Source organism: Passer domesticus, chromosome 25 (genome assembly GCF_036417665.1).
Source record: "Passer domesticus isolate bPasDom1 chromosome 25, bPasDom1.hap1, whole genome shotgun sequence".
Classification (NCBI taxonomy): domain Eukaryota; kingdom Metazoa; phylum Chordata; class Aves; order Passeriformes; family Passeridae; genus Passer; species Passer domesticus.
The window spans coordinates 4,262,387-4,280,315 of NC_087498.1; the positions used below are offsets into that span (position 1 = coordinate 4,262,387).

The window sequence follows — 17,929 nt, forward strand, 5'->3', positions numbered from 1 at the left end:
AGCCAAACCAAGCCTGAGCTCCAGGTTTCTGCTGGATTGGGAAGAGTTTCCAAAAGCTGTGGCAGCAGAAGTTGGAATTGGGGGAGAATTCCCCTTTTTTTGTACAAACGTGGCTGCTTTTCCTCAGGGGAACGGGGTGGTGGCAGTGCCACATCCAGGGGGGCTCTGTCACTGCTTTGGGGTGAAAAATCAGTGAAAAATGTCATTTATTGGGTTGGCACAGGGCTGGTGCCACCTTTGGGGGTCTCTGTTCCTGCAGGGCCACCCAGGGGGAGGAATGTGAAATCCCAAATTCCACGAGGAGCTGGAAAAGCCACAAAAACAAAAAGTCTGTATCCGAAATCAGCCTGATTTTGGGAATTCTGTGGGGAAAAAAAAGAGCCTTAGCTGGACTATTTACAGTCACTTCTACAGTTGCACCTCAGGTGTGGTTTTCGTAATTTTGGGGCTTGGCTGTTCACATTTCACCTTTTAATCTGAATATTAGACCTGATGTCTGTTCATCTGGGTTATGTTTTTTAATAGTCAAAAATATGAGGTTGGTTTTTAAAAAAAACGCAGTTTTCAGGCAGGGAAGTTCTCCAAGTGTTTTTCCTCCTCCCTTTTTGCTCCTTTTGTCTCATCAGATAAACACAATCTGCCAGCCTTTGTTGTTGTGGGGCAAAAGCTCCCAAATCCCACTTTTTCCTGGGAATTTCAACCTCCTGTCCTTGAGCAAAGCGAGCACAGCAAGAGAAAACTTGGATTGTGTCAGAGAAAACTTCCCAGCTCCATCCCAGGCTGGATTTCAGCTCCATCCCAGGCTGGGTTTTCCCTGATTTCCATCCCAGGCTGGATTTCAGCTCCATCCCAGGCTGGGTTTCCCTGGATTTCCATCCCAGGCTGGATTTCAGCTCCATCCCAGGCTGGGTTTCCCTGGATTTCCAGCCCAGGCTGGATTTCAGCTCCATCCCAGGCTGGGTTTCCCTGGATTTCCAGCCCAGGCTGGATTTCCCTGGATTTCCAGCCCAGGCTGGATTTTCCCTGGATTTCCATCCCAGGCTGGGTTTCCCTGGATTTCCATCCCAGGCTGGGTTTTCCCTGATTTCCATCCCAGGCTGGGTTTCCCTGGCAGCAGCAGCTGCTGGGCCCTTCCCTGTGTCTCTCTTGGGTGTGAAATAGAAATCATGTTTTTATGATTTTTGTTTTTTGTAAATCTTTACTCTTTTTACACCTTGTTTTTTTTTGTAAGCTGAAGTTTCTTATTAAAAAAAAAAAAGAAAAAAGAAAGAGAAAAAAAAAAGAGAAAGAAATCCCAGTGGGTTGTGTTGTTATTCCATAAAATTTAATAAACATCTGGGGGTGGGGGGTACAGGAGGAAATTCCATGCACATCCTCGAGGAAACAATTCCCAAAGGAATGAGTGAAAGAAAGAAAGGGAAACCAATTCTTCCTCTCAGCATTCAACCTTTTGTCCTTGTCACTGCTCCTGGCAGGACAGGGGCACCAGAGCAGCTCCAGGGGGATCTGAGCAGATCCAGGTGGGGTCTGAGCAGCTCCAGAGGGATCAGGGCAGCTCCAGAGGGATGTGAACAGATCCAGAGGGGTCAGAGCAGCTCCACAGCTCCAGTCCTGGCGGGATCTGAGCTCTGCTCCCAGCAGCTCCAGCTCCTTCCTGGGACAGGAGTCAGCCCTGTCAGGGGAGCTGGCTCTGCTCTGAAACGTGGGTGAAGGGGGGTTCTGTGGGGTTCTGTGGGGTTCTGTGGGGTTTGTGTCACTCGGGGGGCACAGCGCTGTCCTGGGGGCAGGCTGGGTCTGGGGGCTGCAGCCCCAGACTGCTGGGCAGGGACAGCAGCCAGGGAAGGGCTTGTTTGGGGCACTGAGGGGGCATTTGGGACACTGAGGGTGCATTTGGGGCACTGAGGGGGCATCTGGGGCACTGAGGGGGCATTTTGGGAAAGCTTCCTCCCCCAGAGGGTGGCACAGGCTCCCCAGGATATGGGCACGGCCCTGAGGCTGCCAGAGCCTCCCAGAGTGGGATTTTGGGGACACCCAGGGGGGATTTTGGGATCTCAGGGACACCCAGGTGGGATTTTAGGCTCTCAGAGATGCCCAGGTGGGATTTTAGGATCTTAGAGATGCCCTGGGGGGATTTTGGGCTCTCAGGGACGCCATGGGGGGATTCTGGGATCTCAGGAGTGCCCAGGTGGAATTTTGGGATCTCAGGGACGCCCAGAGGGGATTTTAGGATCTCAGGGATGCCCAGGGGGGATTCTGGGGTGTCTGTGCAGGGCAGGGGCTGGGGTTGATCCCTGTGGGTCCCTCCCAGCTCGGGATGTTCCCGGTCCCGCCCCCTCGGTCCCTCCCCGCACCCACCGGGGCTAGGGGACGGGCTGCGGGGCCATCAGGTCGATGTCGGTCAGGTTCCGGGCCACCCACACCCCGGCGGCAAACAGCCCCAGGTTCAGCAGCAGGTTCCTGCAACCACAAAACCCCAGAAGCGCTCAGCTGGGACAAGGTTTTGGGAAAGTTCATCCCAGTCCAGGCTGTGCCCGATCCCCACCCTGAGCACTCAGTGCCACCTCCAGGGACGGGCACTCCAAACCCCCTGGGCAGCCCCTTCCAGCCCTTTCCAGGAGGAAATTCCTGCTGATGTCCACCCTGAGCCTCCCCAGCCCAGCCTGAGGCCATTCCCTCTCCTCCTGTCCCTGTTCCCTGGGACAAGATCCCAAATCCCCCCCGGCTGTCCCCTCCTGGCAGGGAGTTGTGCAGGGCCACAAATTCCCCCTGAGCCTCCTTTGCTCCAGGCTGAGCCCCTTCCCAGCTCCCTCAGGACTCTCCAGACCCTTCCCAGCCCCCTCAGGACTCCCCAAACCCTTCCCAGCCCCCTCAGGACTCTCCAGACCCTTCCCAGCCCCCTCAGGACTCCCCAAACCCTTCCCAGCCCCCTCAGGACTCTCCAATCCCTTCCCAGCCCCCTCAGGACTCCCCAAACCCTTCCCAGCTCCCTCAGGACTCTCCAAACCCTTCCCAGCTCCCTCAGAACTCTCCAAACCCTTCCCAGCTCCCTCAGGACTCTCCAAACCCTTCCCAGCTCCCTCAGGACTCTCCAAACCCTTCCCAGCTCCCTCAGGACTCTCCAAACCCTTCCCAGCTCCCTCAGGACTCTCCAAACCCTTCCCAGCTCCCTCAGGACTCTCCAAACCCTTCCCAGCTCCCTCAGGACTCTCCAAACCCTTCCCAGCTCCCTCAGGACTCTCCAAACCCTTCCCAGCCCCCTCAGGACTCTCCAAACCCTTCCCGGCTCCCTCAGGACTCTCCAAACCCTTCCCGGCTCCCTCAGGACTCTCCAAACCCTTCCCAGCTCCCTCAGGACTCTCTAAACCCTTCCCAGCCCCCTCAGGACTCTCCAAACCCTTCCCGGCTCCCTCAGGACTCTCCAAACCCTTCCCGGCTCCCTCAGGACTCTCCAATCCCTTCCCAGCTCCCTCAGGACTCTCCAAACCCTTCCCAGCTCCCTCAGGACTCTCCAATCCCTTCCCAGCCCCCTCAGGACTCTCCAAACCCTTCCCAGCCCCCTCAGGACTCTCCAGACCCTTCCCAGCTCCCTCAGGACTCTCCAGGCCCTTCCCTAGCTCCGCTCCCTTCCCCGGACCCGCTCCGGCCCCAAAATGTCCTCCCTGAGGCGAGGAGCGCGAACCTCAGGGCCCGAGGGACGATCCCTGCCCTGCTCCTGAGGGCTCCCGACCCCTGCTCCGGGCCCGACCTTGACCCGGCCCCATCCCCGGTGCCGGTGCCGGTGCCGACCTGCGGAAGTCGTTGCGGTCGGTGGCGAAGCGGAAGGCGCTCCGCAGCCAGGCGCGGATGCCCCGCGGCGGGGCCGCCGCCGCTCCCGCCGCTCCCGCTCCGGCCGCCGCCGCCATCGCTGCCGCCCGCGCCGCGCTCCCGCGTGACGTCACCGGCGCGGCGTGACGTCGGCACTGGCGCGCGGGGCGCGACGTAAGGGCGGGAACGGGAACTGGAACTGGATCGGGAACTGGAACTGGAACTGGATCTGGATCGGGATTGGGAACGGGATCGGGAACTGGAACTGGATCGGGATTGGGATCAGGATCCAGATTGGGATTGGCATCATCCATCCATCATCCATCCATCCATCCATCCATCCATCCATCCATGGATTCCATCCATCTATCCATCCATCCATCCATCCATCCATCATCCATCCATCCATCCATCCATCCATGGATTCCATCCATCTATCCATCCATCCATCCATCCATCCATCCATCATCCATCCATCATCCATCCATCCATCATCCATCCATCCATCCATGGATTCCATCCATCTATCCATCCATCCATCCATCATCCATCCATCCATCCATCCATCCATCCATCCATGGATTCCATCCATCTATCCATCCATCCATCCATCCATCCATCATCCATCCATCATCCATCCATCCATCATCCATCCATCCATCCATCATCCATCCATCCATCCATCCATCATCCATCCATCCATCCATCCATCATCCATCCATCCATCCATCCATCCATCATCCATCCATCATCCATCCATCCATCATCCATCCATCCATCATCCATCCATCCATCATCCATCCATCCATCCATCATCCATCCATCATCCATCCATCATCCATCCATCCATCATCCATCCATCCATCATCCATCCATCCATCATCCATCCATCCATCCATCATCCATCCATCATCCATCCATCATCCATCCATCCATCCATCCATCCATCCATCCATCCATCATCCATCCATCATCCATCCATCCATCATCCATCCATCCATCCATCCATCCATCCATCCATCCATCCATCATCCATCCATCCATCCATCCATCCATCCATCATCCATCCATCCATCATCCATCCATCCATCCATCCATCCATCCATCCATCCATCATCCATCCATCCATCCATCCATCCATCCATCCATCATCCATCCATCCATCCATCCATCCATCCATCCATCCATCATCCATCCATCATCCATCCATCCATCATCCATCCATCATCCATCCATCCATCCATCCATCCATCCATCCATCCATCCAACATCCATCCATCCATCCATCATCCATCCATCCATCCATCCATCCATCCATCATCCATCATCCATCCATCATCCATCCATCCATCCATCCATCATCCATCCATCCATCCATCCATCCATCCATCATCCATCCATCCATCATCCATCCATCCATCCATCCATCATCCATCCATCCATCCATCCATCCATCCATCCATCATCCATCCATCATCCATCCATCCATCATCCATCCATCATCCATCCATCCATCCATCATCCATCCATCCATCCCTCCATCCATCCATCATCCATCCATCCATCCATCATCCATCCATCCATCCCTCCATCCATCCATCATCCATCCATCCATCCATCCATCCATCATCCATCATCCATCCATCCATCCATCATCCATCCATCCATCCATCCATCCATCCATCCATCATCCATCCATCCATCCCTCCATCCATCCATCATCCATCCATCCATCCATCATCCATCCATCCATCCCTCCATCCATCCATCCATCCATCCATCCATCCATCCATCCATCCATCCATCCATCATCCATCCATCCATCCATCCCCACGTTTCTCGATGTACCTGACACAACACACAGGTTGGTATTTCACAGCACCTGCCTGGGGTTTGGCAGGGTTTAACTCCGCTTGGCTTTGAGTTCCTCTGTTCACCCTTTCCCTTGCTGGCATTTGGGATGGGGGAGTTCACCCAGGCTCCCTTTTCCCCTCCTTTATCAACATTTGGGATCAGGGAGTTCACTCTACACCCAGGCTCCCTTTTCTCCCCTCTTTTATCGACATCTGGGATCAGTGAATTCACCCAGGCTCCCTTTTCTCACCTCCTCTGCTGACATTTGGGATCACCCAGTCTCCCTTTTCTCCCCTCCTTTATCAACATTTGGGATCAGGGAGTTCACTCTACACCCAGGCTCCCTTTTCTCCCCTCTTTTATCGACATCTGGGATCAGTGAATTCACCCAGGCTCCCTTTTCTCACCTCCTCTGCTGACATTTGGGATCACCCAGTCTCCCTTTTCTCCTCTCCTTTATCAACATTTGAGATCAGGGAGTTCACCCAGGCTCCTTTTTCTCGCCTCTTTTATCAACATTTGGGATGGGGGAGTTCACCCAGGCTCCCTTTTCCCCCCTCCTTTACCAATATTTGGGATCAGTGAGTTCTCCCAGGCTCCCTTTTCTGCCCACATTTGCTGACATTTGGGATCATCAAGTTCACCCCAGGCTCCCTTTTCTCCTCTCTTTTATCAACATTTGGGATCAGGGAGTTCATCCTACACCCAGGCTCCCTTTTCCCCCCTCCTTTATCAACATTTGGGATCAGTGAATTCACCCAGGCTCCCTTTTCCCCCCTCCTTTACCAACATTTGGGATCAGTGAGTTCACCCAGGCTCATTAATTAATTCATTAATTAAATCAATAGCTAAGTAACGGTGAAAAACGCCAATCGCTTGGTTTTGAAATTTTAAAAGTAATAGTGATAAAGTAATAGTTTAATATTAGTTTATTACTGTTTATTAATAGTAATAAAATGGTTATAAAAATAGTAATATAAATAAAATAATAAAATTTGAACATTTGGGATTAGGACAATATGAGACAATAAAAACAGAGATACGGACGTCCCGGTTAACAGAGGATTAACCCTTAAAAACAATCGCCTGTTGCATATTCATACATCTCATACATGATGCATAAATTCCATTCAAACACAGGATTCTGTCTGGTCACTGTCACCTTCTTCCTCTGAATCCTCATGAGTCTGAGCGAGGTGGGAAGAAGTGAATTTTCTGCTGATAAGGGAGCAAAAAATTCAATTTTTCTGAAAGATTTAGGTGTCCTGTGGCTCCTATCTGGTGTGAGTCCTTTCTTAAACAAATATCTTGCACAGCATAATTTCTATTTTAACATTATGTTATAACCCAAAACTATATTTAGGAAAATTAAATATATATACAGCATAACTTTCTAACATACACATACAATATTCATTTTAATACTTGCGAAAAGCCAATCATAAAATCCGCATTTTTCACGGTAGCTATACAATATAAAACAATAGTTAAGTAGCTAAAAACTTCTTGTGCAGGTACATATGGCTGCTGGTTTACTGTAGTGCTTTGGGAATTCCATTGTAAAGGTATGCCCTGTGAAAGGAAAGTAACGAAAAGCAGCTGTAATTACAATCCTTAAACTTTAAAACTTAAAATTGCTCAGCTTGCAGAAAAGCGTGGAGTGCTCTGTATGGATATGCTTTATAATATAAAATATAAATATGAATATATAAAATATAAATATGAATGTACATATAAATATGAATATGAATATGAATATAAATATAAATATAAATATAAATGTAAATGTAAATGTAAATATAAATATAAATATAAGTATAAATATAAATATAAACATAAATAAATATAAATAAATATACATATAAATATAAATATAAATGTAAATGTAAATATAAATATAAATATAAATATAAATATAAATATAAATATAAATATAAATATAAATATAAATATAAATATAAATATAAATATAAATATAAATATAAATATAAATATAAATATAAATATAAAATTCACCCCGCGTTCACAGAGAGGAAGACTAAGGGGGACCAAGCCTTCATCCCACGACCACCAGAAGGCAGAAAAAGACCCCCAAGCAACCGAGCGAGCAAGCGCAGAGGACAGACCACGTCATCCCAAACGCGGAGAAGGAGGCGATAAAAGGTGGGCTCAGGGGATGGGAATTTGGCCAGCCAAAAGCGGAGCGGAGACTCCGGGCCGCCCTGCGCCGTCCTTGCTTATTCCTGCTGGCAAAAAAAATAATAAATATAATGATATGATCCTTAAATTCAGCGCGCTTGTCCATCACACAGGGGTTTGGGAGACCCTCCGTGACAGACGGACAGACGGACAGACGGACGCGCGGGGAGGTGACGGCGGCCCCCGGCACGGCAGCAGCGGTGGGTGCCGCGGAGCCCGGGCCGGGCAGGGCTCCCCAAACCCTGCCAGCCCCCCGTCCCCTCCTCCGCTCTGCTCCAGCCCCGCCATGGGGGCCGCTCCCCGAAATGTCCCGGGGTGGGTGCGGGAGCTGGAGGGCGGCTGGAGCTGGGGGGCTCGTGTCCTGGGGGACCCCAGGATGCCCTTTTCCATGTATATTCCATGTCTGGGGGAACTCAGGATCCCCTTTTCCATGGATATTCCATGTCTGGGGGTCCCCAGGATCCCCTTTTCCATGGATATTCCATGTCTGGGGGTCCCCAGGATCCCCTTTTCCATGGATACTCCATGCCCTGGGGGTGCAGGATCCCCTTTTCCATGGATATTCCATGTCCTGAGGGACCCCAGGATCCCCTTTTCCATGGACATTCCATGCTTGGGGGACCCCAGGATCCCCTCTTCCATGGATATTCCATGCTTGAGGGACCCCGGGATCCCCTTTTCCATGGATACTCCATGCTTGGGGGTCCCCAGGATCCCCTTTTCCATGGATATTCCATGCTTGAGGGACCCCAGGATCCCCTTTTCCATGGATATTCCATGTCCTGAGGAACCCCAGGATCCCCTCTTCCATGGATATTCCATGCCTGGGGGGTGCAGGATTCCCGGGATCCCCTTTTCCATGGATATTCCATGCTTGGGGGTCCCCAGGATCCCCTTTTCCATGGATATTCCATGCCCTGGGGGTGCAGGATCCCCTTTTCCAGGGACATTCCATGCCTGGGGGAACTCAGGATCCCGTTTTTCCAGGGACATTCCGTGCCCTGGGGGTGCAGGGCCCCCTCAGGTGCCCCCGGCTGCCCACGGGTGCGGTTTGCGGCTCTTTGCTCCCCCCGCGGTTCCCGCAGGAGTTGGGATCCGCAGGGATCCGCGGGGATCCGCAGGGATCCGCGGGGATCCGCAGGGATCGGCGCTCCCGGGGCCGGAATCAGCGCCGGGGGCGGGAGGAGGAGGAGGAGGAGGAAGGGAAACTCCCGGGGGAGGGACCGGAGCTCCGGGAGAGCTCCGGAGGGGGCGGATCCCGGCGGATATCGGTGTGGAGCGGCGCCGGGCTGCGGGCCGGGGGGGCTGGGGCGCAGGATCGGGGTGCAGGGGAGGATTGGGGTGCAGGATTGGGTGGGATTCAGAGGAGCAGAATTGGGGTGCAGGGGAGGATTGGGGTGCAGGGAAGTGGGAATGGGGTGCAGAGGTGCAGGATTGGGATTCAGGATTGGGATTCAGGGAAGCAGGACTGGGGTGCAGGGAAGCAGGATTGGGGTGCAGGGAAGCGGGAATGGGGTGCAGAGGTGCAGGATTGGGGTGCAGGATTGGGTGGGATTCAGAGGAGCAGAATTGGGGTGCAGGGGAGGATTGGGATACAGGGAGTCAGGATTGGGGTGCAGGGAAGGATTGGGGTGCAGGATTGGGTGGGATTCAGAGGAGCAGAATTGGGGTGCAGGGGAGGATTGGGGTGCAGGGAAGTGGGAATGGGGTGCAGAGGTGCAGGATTGGGATTCAGGATCGGGATTCAGGGAAGCAGGACTGGGGTGCAGGGAAGGATTGGGGTGCAGGGAAGGTTTGGGATTCAGGGAAGCAGGAATGGGGTGCAGGATTTGGATTCAGAGGAGCAGAATTGGGGTGCAGGGAAGGAATGGGGTTCAGGGAAGCAGGAATGGGGTGCAGGGAAGGATTTCGATACAGGGAATCAGGATTGGGGTGCAGGGAAGGATTGGGATTCAGGGAAGCAGGATTGGGGTGCAGGGGTGCAGGATTGGGGTGCAGGGGTGCAGGAATGTGGTGCAGGATTGGGATTCAGAGGAGCAGAATTGGAGTGCAGGGAAGGATTGGGATTCAGGGAAGCCGGATTGGGGTGCAGGGAAGGATTTGAATTCAGGGCTCTCCAACCCCTCCGTGCCCCAGTGCTGCTTTGCAGGACCTGAGGCTGACACCCCCCAATTTAGGGACAAAAACGGGGTTTCAGCCTGGCTGGGGGGGGCTTACCCAAGCCCTTGGGGACCCCTTGGGGACATCTCGGGGTGACCCGCGGGGGTGGCGCTGACGCGTGGCAGGGACAAAAAGGGGGCAAGGCAGGCAAGGGGGCTGCCAAGGCACTGCCAGTCCCGTGTCACCCCCGGGGGACAGCCAGCGGGTCTCGGTGTCCCCAGCTGCGCCGTGCCCGTGCCAGTGGCCCCGGGGGTGGCACCGGGCTGGCAGTGTCCCCAAGCCGGCAGTGACGTGCTGTGGGACGTGCTGAGCCAGCCCTTCCCCTGCAGCGGATCCCGCAGCTCCTGGGGCCGGGCCGGCCCTCGGGAAGGATGTTCCCCCCGCCGGGATGCAGGAGGGGCTTCCCCAGGGAGGTACGTGAGGCTGGGGGCTCCTGGGGCTCTCCTGGAGCTCTCCCAGGCTCTCCTGGGGCTCTCCTGGGGCTTTCCTGGGGCTTTCCTGGGGCTCTCCTGCTCTCCTGGATCTCTCCTGGTGTTCTGGAGCTCTCCCAGGGCTCTCCTGGAGCTCTCCTGGGGCTCTCTTGGGCTCTCCTGAATCTCCCCTGGATCTCTCCTGGGGTTCTGGAGCTCTCCTGGAGCTCTCCCAGGGCTCTCCTGGATCTCCCCTGGAGCTCTCCTGGCGTTCTGGAGCACTCATGGATCTCTCCCGGGGCTCTCCTGGGGTTCTGGATCTCTCCCAGGGCTCTCCTGGATCTCTCCTGGGGCTCTCTTGGGACTCTCCTGGGGTTCTCTTGCAGCTCTCCCGGGCTCTCCTGGGGTTCTGGAAATCTCCTGGAGCTCTCCTGGATCTCTCCTGGGCTTTCTTGGATCTCTCCTGGGCTCTCCTGCATCTCTGCTGGGGTTCTGGATCTCTCCTGGAGCTCTCCTCCTCTCCTGGTCTTTCCTGGATCTCTCCCGGGCTCTCCTGGGTCTCTCCTGGGGTTCTGGAGCTCTTCTGGATCTTTCCTGGGGTTCTGGATCTCTCCCCTGGCAGAGAGATCCAGAACCCCAGGAGAGATCCAGCGCGGGGCCACCGTGCTGCTCCCTCTCCATCCCTGGGGATGCCGAGGGTGCAGGAGAACGTGGCGCTGTGAGAACATTCCCGGAGGAATCCGGGATCCCCTGGGCTCCCCCAGCACAGCCCACTGGCCCCTGGCTCCCCATCCCCGCCGGGACTGGGGGGTCTCAGGGCTCTGATCTCCCCACAGCCCGCCCCGTGGTGGGATGGGCCATGGCCCTGTGCCCCTGCCGGCCCCGAGGAGCCCTGGCACGAGCCAGCCTGGGATGGGCCAGCCTGGGATGGACCAGCCTGGGATGGACCAGCCTGGGATGAGCCAGCCTGGAATGATCCAGCCTGGAATGGGCCAGCCTGGGATGATCACCAGCCCCGGAGACGGCGGCGCAGGAGGCACCAGGTAAGGGACAGGGCTGGGGGGACATATCCCCAGGGATCACCAGAGTTTGTCAGGGAGACCCTCCCAAGTCACAGCAAGGAGCCCTTGCTTCCCTAAACCCCACCCCTAAACCCCACCCCTAAACCCCATCCCTAAACCCCATCCCTAAACCCCACCCCTAAACCCCATCCCTAAACCCCATCCCTAAACCCCACCCCTAAACCCCATCCCTAAACCCCACCCCTAAACCCCATCCCCAAAGCAGTCTGGGCACGTCTGGATCTGCTCGTGGCCCCCCAGGCTCAGTCAGGAGTTGGTGGCTTTCTAAATTCCCAAAAGGAGTCTGGAAATGGCAGGGTCCAGATGTTCGTGTCCACAGCTTCCCCCTCCCACCAGGGTTAAGAATGGCAAAACAAATACATTTGAACAGGTTAAATGGATTATTTGTTTCCAAGGATGGCGATGTTGGGCTAAAGGATCTCCTCCAGTTATCTGCAGTGCTGTGAATGGGATCCTGTATGTCCAATTAAATAAACCACAAAATTAGAACTTAGCAGCAGTTTTAATTGAGCAGCAATTTTATGTAAAATGAATACAATTCAGCAAGCATGTAAGAAGTAAATTTGACAGTGATTTCAAGGCTGATTCCTTAATTATCCCAAGGCCTATTCCATTTTGGGATGTTACTTATTTCAAACTACATCCTGCATCCTATTTTCTCATGAACCACTGAAAACATCTGCTTTGTGACACTAATCACATATCCTTTTCATCTATTAACAAATATTTTCTGAAATATCAATATGGTTACAATTATCAGCACCAATCACATTCATTTATCACAATGGTTATACCAGGGCACTGCTAATTAAATCAATAGTTTCAAAGTTAATTAGCAATTACAGCTTGGATTGATGTTGCTCACCCAGACCCACAGAAATCTCTTTGGCTCACTCCAGGAGTGACCCTGACAGGAATCCACACTCACTCCTGGGAGGGCTGTGCTGAAATTCCCCTGTTCAGAAGTGGGATTCAGCTTTTACAGCACGGAATGATGGATGTTGGAGGATTTGTCCTTAAAAAAAGCAAATTTCTGCCCTCTGGTTCCTCCCAGGAACCGTCTGCCCCTGTTCCCTGCCAGTGCCAGCTGCTCTCGGGGTTTCACATCCTCCTGGGGTTTCGTTTTGGGGGATTTGAGTCAGCTGCTCTCATTTTCACAGTGAGGTGAAGTCGGGGCTGGTTCAGCCTCATTGCGTCCTGCTGCAGGGGGGCTCACCCCAAACCCAGGGCAGGAGAGGCCCCGAGGGCCACGGCGGGGAGGGGGGGCGGCGAGAAACCCCCAAAATCCCAGCGGGCCCTGGCTCACCCTGCCTGTTCCCATTGCAGCCCAGACCCTTCCCTGGCCCTGGGGACGTCCCGTGGAAGGAGGAGGAGGAGGAGGACAGGAGGTGGGCACCCCACGAGTGTCCCCAGCCACCCCCCTGGGGTGACAGAGGAGCCCTCCCAGGCCCCGAGGGTGACTTTGGAGAGTGCTGGTACCAGGTGAGGGCTGCAGCCACGGGGGGCATGGCTGAAATGGGGCTGGGGTCCCTTGGTGACAAGGACAGTGTGTAGGGACCCCGTGCAGCCACGGGGGCAGTGCCTAAAATGGGGCAGGGGTCCCTTGGTGACAAGGACAGTGTGTGGGGACCCTGTGCAGCCACGGGATCCAGTGGCTAAAATGGGGCAGGGGTCCCTCACTGCCCTGGTGACAAGGGCAGTGTGTGGGGATCCAGTGCCTAAAATGGGGCTGGGGTCCCTTGGTGACAAGGACAGTGTGTGGGGACTCTGTGCAGCCATGGGATCCAGTAGTTAAAATGGGGCAGGGGTCCCTCGCTGCCCTGGTGACAAGGACAGTGTGTGGGGACTCTGTGCAGCCACAGGAGGCAGGGGCTAAAATGGGGCAGGGGTCCATTGGTGACAAGGACAGTGTGTGGGGACCCCGTGCAGCCACGGGACCCAGTCCCTAAAATGGGGCAGGGGTCCCTCACTGCCCTGGTGACAAGGACAGTGTGTGGGGACCCCAGTGGCTGAAATGGGGCTGGGGTCCCTTGGTGACAAGGACAGTGTGTGGGGACCCTGTGCAGCCATGAGACCCAGTGGCTAAAATGGGGCAGGGGTCCCTTGGTGACAAGGACAGTGTGTGGGGACCCCAGTGGCTGAAATGGGGCAGGGGTCCCTTGGTGACAAGGGCAGTGTGTGGGGACCCCAGTGGCTAAAATGGGGCTGGGGTCCCTCTGCTGTCACTGCCCTGGTGACAGGGACAGTGTGTGGGGACCCCTGCAGCCACAGCGGGGGGGTCATTCCCTCAAGCCAGCCTGTCCCTGCAGGATCCAGCGCCGGAGCCCTGGCCCGAGTACCCCGAGGAGGAGCAGCCCCCGCCCCGGCCCCCCGCCCGCCCCGCAGGGTGGGTGCCACACCCGGGGGGACCCTGCGGGGTGACAACGGGCGACACCAGCGCCGCTGCAAGCTGTCCCTGCCCGGGCTGGCGTGGCACGGAGACCCCTGCCCAACCCGACCCCCCTCCCTGGGGCTGTGCTCCTGCAGGAATCCGGGGACATCCCGCGAGCATCACCCGCCCTGGAGCCACCGCCCGGCCCCGAGGCCGCGGGGCCACCCCCGCCAGCTGATCCCGGTGCCCCGGGCGCGGTGTCCCCGAGCCCCCCGAGGTGTGTGCTGCCCCGTGCCGGCTCCTGGGTGCTCCCCAGCCTCGGCCAGGCCAGGCTGAGGAGGCTCTGCCGCTCTCTCCCACCCTGCAGGGCACAAACCGCACTCGCAGCCCTCCAAGAGGAGCCAGCCCCTGGCCAGGAAGGAGCCCCCGGAGCCCCCCCAGCCCCCTGCTGCTCCCCAGGGTGCTGCAGAGAGGCTGCAGCAGCCACAGGTGAGGGGTTTCACCTGTCCCCCCCATCCCACAGCGGGAGTGTGCCCACCCGAGCCCTGCACGCTGTCCTGGTTCCTGCAGGATGTGCCAGTGGGGGCTGGGGGTGTCCTGGAGCCCCCCAGTCCGGCCAGGAGCCCTCTGGAGAGCCCAGCTGCTGATCCTGGTGCTGCAGAGCTGCTGGTAGGAGATTCCCCCGTCTCAGGGTGCTCCCAGCTCTGGCTCAGGGTCTCCTTGGCTGCTGGGACATCTCCCTCCTCTCTGATCCAGCCCTTCCCCTCCCCACCTCGCTGTCTCTTTGCCAGGCATGGAGTTTTGCCAGGCTTTTCTCCGTGGTTTCCTGTGGGTTTCAGTGCCCTGTCCATCCCATCCCATGGATCCCATCCCAATCCATTCTATCCATCCCATTCCATCCCATGGATCCCATCCTATGGATCCCATCCCATCCCATGGATCCCATCCCCTCCATCCTGATCCATGTGATCCATTCTATCCATGCCATCCCATCCATGCCATCCCATCAATGCCATCCCATCCCATCAATGCCATCCCATCAATCCCATCCCATCCCATCCCATCCCATCCCATCCCATCCCATCCCATCCCATCCCATCCCATCCCATCCCATCCCATCCCATCGATCCCATCCCATCCCATCCCATCCCATCCCATCCCATCCCATCCCATCCCATCCCATCCCATCCCATCCCATCCCATCCCACCCCATCCCATCAATCCCACCCCATCCCATCAATCCCACCCCATCCCATGGATCCCATCCCGTGGATCCCATCCCATGGATCCCATCCCGTGGATCCCATCCCACACGTGTCCCCACGCCGTTCCTGTCCCAGGTGGAGCTGGAAGCTGGGCACACCCCCGTGGGCAGCCGGGCTCAGGATCCCTGTGCTCCAGGAGCAGAGCCAGCCCCTCCAGAGGAGACCCCCAGGAATCCCGAGATCCCGGAGCACCTTGAGGTATGGGACTGCTGGGAAGGGCTCAGGGTCAGCTCCAGGCTCCCCAGATCCTCCCCACCAGCAGCTCACTGCTGCCCTGGGGATGTTTTCTGTTCCCACCCTCGAGCAGGGCCTGCAGGGAGGCACAGCCCATTCCCAAACCCTTTGTCCCCTCGCTGTGGACTCCCCAGTGCCCCTGGGGAGTGATCCCACTCCTCCCAGAGAGTTTAATAAGAGGAAATAAATAAGGGACAAATGAGAAAAGCAGAAGTAGCAGTGCTGGGTGCCTGGCTGCAGCCAGAGGCACACACACTTTTCAGCTGGCACTCCTCTGTGCCCTGCAATTGCATGACTTCCTCAAATTTTTGGCTGGCCATAGCTCTGCCCTGGACTGAATGAGGGTCCAGCAGTGCTGAATCCACTGCTGCAGGGTCTGAGGGTTCATCCAGGCACTCCCGGGTGCTCCTCTGGTGATCTCCTGATGCCACTTCAGAGCTGGCATTCCCTTTTTATGGTGTTTTGTTCTCTGCTTGTGCTGTCTTGGTTATATATTTTGCAGGAGGGGTTATCTCCTGTCACAGCCTTCCTTTGTGCACATTTTCAGTTACACAGCCCACAAAAGCGATTACAAACTTGTCTTCTGCCTAAAAGCAGTTACAATTTATCAGCAATTACCCTTTATAATAATAATTTGCCAGAGCATTGCATTGAAAGCCGAGTTTATAACACACAGGTGGAGCCGTGCAGCCCCGGTGTCCCCCAGGCTGGCAGCACTCAGGGCTCGCATCCCCAGAGCCCAGCAGCCCCTCCAGACCCTGCCAAGGGGGAGCTCCTGGACTCCAGCTCCTCTGGAGAGGCAGGGGCTGAGCTCAGCCCACATTCCTGGCAGCAGCTGCCCCGAGGAGCTGGGGAAACTGAGGCAGAAGCTGCTCAGGATGGGGTGAGTTTGGGACGTGGGGCAGCTCTGTCCCCACACCGTGAGGGCAGTGGGGCCGTGCTGCCAGCTCTGTCCCCCCAGCACAGCCACTCTGTGTCCTCAGCCTCTGCAGAGCCTTCAGCCTCCCAAAAACCCTCAGCTTCCTCCAGGACCTGCAGCAGAGCCCGAGGCCCAGCCCAGCCAGGCTTCACCAGAGACCTCCCCGGGGCCCCAGCACCCGCCTGGGGCCGGTGAGACAAACCTGGTACGGGCTCTGGGTGCCCCCCAGACACCCCCAGTGTCCCCCTGGGCTTGGGGACACTGCCATGGCCACAGGGGGGTCCCTGTGCCTGCAGGATGTGGGGTTAAAGGGCAGCTTTGTGTGGGGGCAGAGCCCGTGTGGATAACCAGGACACGGCTGGGAACAGAGCCAGGGGAGGAACCCGGGGTTGGGGGCTGCTGGAGCGTGAACAGCCCTGGCACGGAGCTCTGAGGAAGCCAAGGAGAGCCCTCCAGAGCAGCTTAATTACTGCTAACGAGGGGGAGAAGTTGGGGCAGAGGGGAGCAGAGGCACCCGAGGGAAGGGTGACAAACCAGAGGCTCCTTCCACAGGGTGACCAGTCCCGGGCTAGTGACCAGCACTGGCAGTTTGGCTCAGTCCCTTTCCCCTCTGAGCCCTCCTTGCCTTTTGCACCTCCCAGGCTGTGTGTGGCCAGCAGCAGCTCTGCCCTGCGCTCCCCACGCCCTTCCCGGCCGGCATCGATCCCCGCTCCGCCGCCGTCCTCAAGAGGAAGGCAAAGATCGAGCTGGTGAGTCCTGGCAGCCCTGCGTGGGCACCTGGGGGTCTGCGAGCAGCTCCAGGATGGGAATCTCCCCTGGGGACCTTTGGGGGTGTGAATTTGATGTTTTGGGGGGCTTGCAGGGGGAGTTGCTGTAGGTTTGCCGGGGCTCGGATGATGTTTGGGGATTCGTGGACTAAAAGCAGGGGTGGCTTGGCGCTGGCTTTGGGGTGCTGACCCCCTGGCCCTGCCCCACAGTCGTACCAGCAGTTCAGCCTGAGCATCGCCGTGGTGGCCACCATGCTGCTGCAGAAGGAGCCCTCGCTGGAGGCGGCGCTGGGGCTGGCGCTCAGGGCCAACCTGCGCCAGGGCCGCCTGCACCACCTGCAGCAGCTGCAGGACTTCATCGACAGCCTGGACGCGGGCAGCCCCGGCCTCTGATGGCAGCCACCCCCTCCTGCCAGCGGGCTGGGGGCTGTGACAGTGCTGTGACAGCGCTGTGGGGTGCTCAGGAGGGTGCTGAGCCTGCGGGACAGGGTGGGAGATGCTGGTGTCTCTGGGAGAAGGAGGGTGAGCAGGAGATGTTTGGTTTTAGCCCTGCCCAAACCCCTGAGGGCAGCAAAAGTGTTACTGGTTTTACTGGAGGGAGGGCAGCAGTCCCTCTCCTCCGTTCCTGATGGCCAGGGATGTGTCCCCAAACCCCAGGGAGCGTTTTTGGGTTTAAATCTACAAATAAACCGTGTCCTCTTTGCAGCCCTTGCTCTGTTCCCACCCTCCTGGGGCTGCAAGGGAGGGGTCCCACGGTGAACCCCGGCTGTGGCAGAGGGCACAGGTCACCCCTGGGGACCTGCCAGCCCTGGTGACACTGTCAGTGTCACAATGGGCCGGGAAGGAACAGGGCAGACCCTGCGT

At 56.7% G+C, this 17,929-nt stretch overlaps 2 protein-coding genes across 5 annotated transcripts; one reads left to right on the forward strand and one right to left on the reverse strand.

The window, feature by feature from the left end:
• Positions 1–1,302: 1,302 nt before the first annotated feature.
• On the reverse strand, positions 1,303–3,945 carry TOMM6 (translocase of outer mitochondrial membrane 6). Its single transcript, XM_064399112.1, has 3 exons — positions 3,787–3,945; positions 2,356–2,457; positions 1,303–1,654 (listed from the first exon to the last, which is right to left on the reverse strand). The coding sequence occupies exons 1-2, from the start codon at positions 3,900–3,902 to the stop codon at positions 2,361–2,363; spliced, it is 213 nt and encodes a 70-aa protein (XP_064255182.1). The 5' UTR covers positions 3,903–3,945; the 3' UTR covers positions 1,303–1,654; positions 2,356–2,360.
• A 5,596-nt stretch (positions 3,946–9,541) lies between these two features.
• LOC135286103 (basic salivary proline-rich protein 1-like) lies at positions 9,542–17,790 on the forward strand. 4 transcript variants are annotated; one of them, XR_010350608.1, is made up of 12 exons: positions 9,542–10,430; positions 11,264–11,470; positions 12,836–12,991; positions 13,819–13,895; positions 14,036–14,157; positions 14,248–14,369; positions 14,451–14,549; positions 15,221–15,343; positions 16,056–16,262; positions 16,341–16,503; positions 16,940–17,047; positions 17,276–17,306. XR_010350608.1 is itself a non-coding variant. In XM_064399082.1 (12 exons), exons 1-12 carry the CDS (start codon positions 10,389–10,391, stop codon positions 17,456–17,458), a joined length of 1,551 nt encoding a protein of 516 aa, XP_064255152.1. In that variant the 5' UTR covers positions 9,543–10,388; the 3' UTR covers positions 17,459–17,790. The 4 variants fall into 4 exon arrangements, 3 of the variants coding, with proteins under 3 accessions (XP_064255152.1, XP_064255151.1, XP_064255153.1); XM_064399082.1 differs by having other exon boundaries at positions 9,543–10,430; positions 16,399–16,503; positions 17,276–17,790; XM_064399081.1 differs by having other exon boundaries at positions 9,544–10,430; positions 16,363–16,503; positions 17,276–17,790.
• The last annotated feature ends 139 nt before the right edge of the window (positions 17,791–17,929 follow it).

Coding starts and splice junctions, on each gene's coding strand:
- TOMM6 (XM_064399112.1), bottom strand. CDS start 3,902: ATGGCGGCGGCGGCCGGAGCGGGAGCGGCGGGAGCGGCGGCGGCCCCG. Junction 2,458..3,786: donor GACCGCAACGACTTCCGCAG/GTCGGCACCGGC, acceptor TTGTGGTTGCAG/GAACCTGCTGCTGAACCTGG.
- LOC135286103 (XM_064399081.1), top strand. CDS start 10,389: ATGTTCCCCCCGCCGGGATGCAGGAGGGGCTTCCCCAGGGAG. Junction 11,471..12,835: donor GGCGGCGCAGGAGGCACCAG/GTAAGGGACAGG, acceptor TTCCCATTGCAG/CCCAGACCCTTCCCTGGCCC. Junction 14,550..15,220: donor CTGGTGCTGCAGAGCTGCTG/GTAGGAGATTCC, acceptor TTCCTGTCCCAG/GTGGAGCTGGAAGCTGGGCA.